We start from the raw sequence: 4,773 nt of genomic DNA on the forward strand, positions 1-4,773 counted from the left end.
TGGAGGCGGGCCCGCGGTGGGGCCCCGAGGAGATTTTTCTATTTTCCTTATTTTTGGCGGTACGTTGAAGTGTGACGTGTCGAGGCTGTAGGAAAAATTATGAGAATGGGGTTTTTTTTTTTTTTGAGCAAATATGAGAATGGGGGTTGGTTGTGACAATTTTTGTCTTGAATTAATTAATAAATTCTGAGGATAACACCTCTCGCCATGCGTGTTTAACCTTGAGGAATTTAATTTACCAGAGGCTTAGTTGCGATGACGTGTCAAATGGACTGAACGAAGATTTTTAATTTAATGACCCATCGCTTTACCATAGATGAGAATACGATCAATTAATTACTCGAGATCGTAATTTTCCAATCAAAGAATCAGAGATTTATGTCGTTCCTTCTTTTAGGAATTTTAGCAAGAAGTAATTCATTGCGATAATTTGTGGTGCTAATTAAGCCAAGATTGTCAAAATATTTACTCATTGTAAAATTATTAGCTATAAGGAAATGGTCTTAATCACAGTATGCATTGTGGTGCACGACATGGTATCGAGTGATTAGGTAACAAGGTGGTGTAAACTTGAAGTGCGTGGAAAAAATCTTTCAATCTTAATTTTGTCTAAAAATCTTGATAAATTACATACCTCCAATAAGATGGACATAATTGGATATTACTAAACAGTGCAAATACCACCAAAAAATCCAAAATATATTTACCGTAACAAAAATACCCTAATCTTTTTTTTTTTTTGGTGAAGTCCTAATCTTTTTTTATGTGACCAAAAACCTTAAATTTATTTACCGGATACAAATACTATCAATTATTTTTGCGTCACAAAGAAATCATATACCTCATTTATTTTAATTCCATCATGATATGTAGTCGTCACATTGATATAATTTACGAATTTTTTATGAGATAAATTTTTTTGAGGTATTTATATTACAGTGATCATTGCTCAGTATTTTTTATTTTTTATTTTGGTGATATTAACCGGGCAAAATAACTAAATCAGCTTCAAAGTTGGGTTAGGTACATCATTTATTAAAATAGCTGTAGTTTTTTTTTATTTTTAAAGTTAGTCTGCAATGCGTTCTGTACAAAGTAAAAGTAACTTTTCCAAGAATGGCCAATTTACAATTCCCCATAAACGGTAAGTAATCCCGTCATTTCACCTCGCCGAGCCACGACAAAAACACCCTACTCACGTCATCCCTCAGTCAAATTTCTTTGTCAACCTTAACTCCACTTGTACCATTTTCTCATTTTGATTTTATTTAATCCATCAAATATAACCTACGAGGTGACATTAGAGACCGCGACTGGTACTGTTAAAAATCTCAAACCAATATCTTAATAACATATTCGCTCCAAACTAATTGAAAAACCTCAAACTAGTATTTTTATCCTATATTTATTCAAAACTAATTTTGATATCACAAAAAATCAGAAAGCCACTATCTCTCTTGACACGATGCATTTTCTTATCATCGATTTTTCTATCTAATAAGAAAACACTTTGAATATGCGTTACTTATCTAAACTTCCTATATGTCAAAATGTCTGATAAGTCATTGTGCACTTCGTATCATCGTCGCAATCACCTATCTTGAATGTCGACATGTGTACATTTTAGTGAGATGAAAAATTGATTTGGAGGTATTAGCTTGAGATTTTGTGCGTGACGAAAGTTAATTGATCACTCCTCAGGGAGTTCCGTACCCGTCCCGGCGCCTTCAATATTCTCTATGATCAATTATTGGGTGGGGAGAGGGGAGGGGGAGGTCCGACTCGACATGAAATGAACCCGAAATTCAAATGAAATTCACCCCCTGAGGCCGTGCTATAAATACGCGTCCTTTCGTTCGAGACCGAGCCTACAATTCTGGAGGAATTTTTTTCTTAAAAAAAAAGAGATGGTCTTTCTCCGTCGTTTTGCATGAATTTTGTATTTATGATTTTCGTCTCTCCGGAGGGTCGACGGCGGAAGATCGCTTGCTCGCCAGAAGCCGGCCGTCTTCCATGGCCAAGGGCCGGAGGCTGACGGTAAGCCTGAGCGAGAGGTACCTGGGCAGCTACAGCTACGGCGATGGCGGCCGCGGAGCCGGCGGCGCCGACGCGTCGGAGCTCGGGGAGGAGGACATTTGGTCGGCGGTCGACGACATGGCGCCCGCGGGCGCCGCCGGCGATCCCCAGGGCGCTTGGACCCCGCCCGCCGCCAACGGGAGCGACGGCAGCAGGGGCGTCGGCGTCGGCGTCGGCGTCGGCGTCGGCAGCGGCGGCCTTGAGATCCCGCGCGACGGCCGCCGCGCGGGCGGGCTGTCCCTGGCCCTCGTCGACTCGGGCGCGGCGGCGGCGGCGTCGTCGTCGTCCTCGAGGATCGTGCACCAGTTCCGCGGGAGCGAGGCCGCCGCTGCGGGCGGCGGAGGCGCCGCGCCGTCGCCGCGAGGGCGGCAGCTGGCGTCCTCGGCGCCGGTCAACGTGCCGGACTGGAGCAAGATATACCGGGTCGACTCGGTCGAGTCGCTGCACGACTCGGACGACACGTTCGACGACGGCGGCGGCGGCGGGGACGCGGAGATGATGCCGCCGCACGAGTACCTGGCGCGGAAGGGGGCGGCGGCGGCGGCGGCGACGTCGGTGTTCGAGGGCGTCGGCCGGACCCTCAAGGGCCGCGACGCGAGGCGGATCCGCGACGCGGTCTGGAGCCGAACCGGGTTCGATGGGTGAAATTTTTCCCGCCGGCCGGCGGGGAGGGGGGTGGGCGATGATCGGCTGAGTGGACTCGGGCCGAACCGAGTCGGACTCGGAACGAATGAGCTCAGGCATGATAGCAAGATGCAATAATTGTGCACTTGTCCAGCAATATATTTCCTTGTTTTTGGGGGGGTTTTCTTGGTTGAATTTAGGATCTCAGTCCAGCCTATTGTAGAGAAAAATCTGATGATTTTCTTTTTTCTTTTTTTTCGCCTAGTTTATTTAGTGGTTGTTTCTAAGTGAAACATAATAAAAAGAAAAAATTTCGCCTGATTCATTATTTGCAATTCGCCTTCTTTTTTTCTTTCATATTCCCGCTTGTAGGGTAGGAATATTTTAATTATCGTCTTATGAGACGATGCGACCTAACTTTCTTATAAAAACAATAATAAAAAAAAGGAGCGAGACCCTAATGATGTGAAGGGCAATGGATGAATTTGTTATGTTGTCTTTGGACGTGCCTGTGTTGAAGTCAGCTAGACAAAATTAGTATGGACAAAATCGAGCTAAGAAGTTAAATGATTGATGACATTGAGAACAAAATATTTGATTCTTTTGACAATGTCGTAGCTAATTTAACTAAGAATGGACAATTTTTTATTTCCTTTATTTAGGCGAAGGGAGTCCATTTTCATGGAAAATCTTCTATGCAAACGGTAAACTATCCTCATGACAAATTACATTTTTTGTTTCTATATTTTGATAGATTTAATCAAATAGGAATGCACATCGCTCTCATCGCAAGTCAACTTCTCTTCTTTCGTGTGACTCAACCCGCACAATACTATTTTAAGAAATAAAAATATCTCTCTTTCTAGCACCAATCATATAAAATCAGACCTAATTCCCTTAAAAAAAACACCGTTTTTATCTTTGGTTCTAATTCTGATGCAAACTCTTCCTGTCTCATAAAAGAAAAACATAAATTTTAGACCAAGTCTTAATTGTGGCTCGTAAAAGAGCATCAATTCTATAATGAATTTCAATTCTATTCTCATAAAAAAAGAAATATCAATTCTCAGTCACTGCCTAACTAGAATTTGATGTTGCTAGCTAGAAGCACAAAAGACACCTCCTATATCTAGCCCTCAAAATAATTGTTTTCCTGGCATGACCTATGACATGACGTAGAGATGGACTTTGATTGGAGATGGAAATTAGTGGATAAAAATGTGGGAAGGACCCACCTGAGATTGAAGGGATAAGAAATGAAAAACAATTCGGCCTCTAATTGATAAAAAAAAATAAAAAATAAATAAGGGGATGGATGAGGATGTGTGTGATGGGGACATCCATGGTTATTCCCCTTTTGCAGGAAAGGGACATGGAAGCCTCTGGTTAGGGTCACCAATCCCGCAAGTGCTGAGAGCCAATTATTTTTCTTTCTTGCCCTTTTTTGTCTCTTTTGTTTTCGAGAAAAAAATAAAAAAATAAAAGATTAAAAGAAATTTATATCTCAACACAGGACAGGACAGTTCATATTGGGAGGCGTCCATGCTTTTGTGATCACAATGAATGCCAACAGTTTGGAGCCTGGCAGTTGATGCAGTTGATGTCTCCATTTTTTCAGATTCTATGAGAAATAAGCATGTAAAGAAATGGGTTCTTTTTTTTTTTTTTAAGAAACCAATATTCAAGTAATCAATTAGATTTTCATTTCAACTTTAACCACACGGATCTCCACCTTCATTAATAAGAAACACCGGACTAGTACAATATTTCATTTATCATGCGGGCCTAATCAAACGATAGCCAAAGATCAATTAGAATTTCGCGATTGTGTTATTTCTTGAGGATTAAACCAAATGATTGGTGGAAAAACCAATTAGACATAAAATGCCGGAAAAAATTCGGCGTGTAAGGAATTCCGAAGGCCATCGGCACCGGTGGCTGTGCTGTCCAGACCAATTTTTACATATCATAACAGGATGGCATTTCTATTAAATAGAGTAAGATAAGAAAGCTGACAACAGATGCATATATTCTATAAGTCTTCAATCAGTTGGTTCTCTCTCCTCTCTCTCT

The 4,773-nt window shown here is 41.7% G+C and overlaps 1 protein-coding gene across 1 annotated transcript; it reads left to right on the plus strand.

Annotated features, from left to right (window-relative positions):
- Positions 1 to 1,849: 1,849 nt before the first annotated feature.
- On the plus strand, positions 1,850 to 3,028 carry LOC104441399 (PE-PGRS family protein PE_PGRS16). Its single transcript, XM_010054537.3, has one exon. It carries the CDS (start codon positions 2,014 to 2,016, stop codon positions 2,719 to 2,721), a length of 708 nt encoding a protein of 235 aa, XP_010052839.2. The 5' UTR covers positions 1,850 to 2,013; the 3' UTR covers positions 2,722 to 3,028.
- The last annotated feature ends 1,745 nt before the right edge of the window (positions 3,029 to 4,773 follow it).

The sequence above is a fragment of the Eucalyptus grandis genome, chromosome 4 (genome assembly GCF_016545825.1).
Source record: "Eucalyptus grandis isolate ANBG69807.140 chromosome 4, ASM1654582v1, whole genome shotgun sequence".
NCBI lineage: Eukaryota > Viridiplantae > Streptophyta > Magnoliopsida > Myrtales > Myrtaceae > Eucalyptus > Eucalyptus grandis.

Coding starts and splice junctions, on each gene's coding strand:
- LOC104441399 (XM_010054537.3), top strand. CDS start 2,014: ATGGCCAAGGGCCGGAGGCTGACGGTAAGCCTGAGCGAGAGGTACCTG.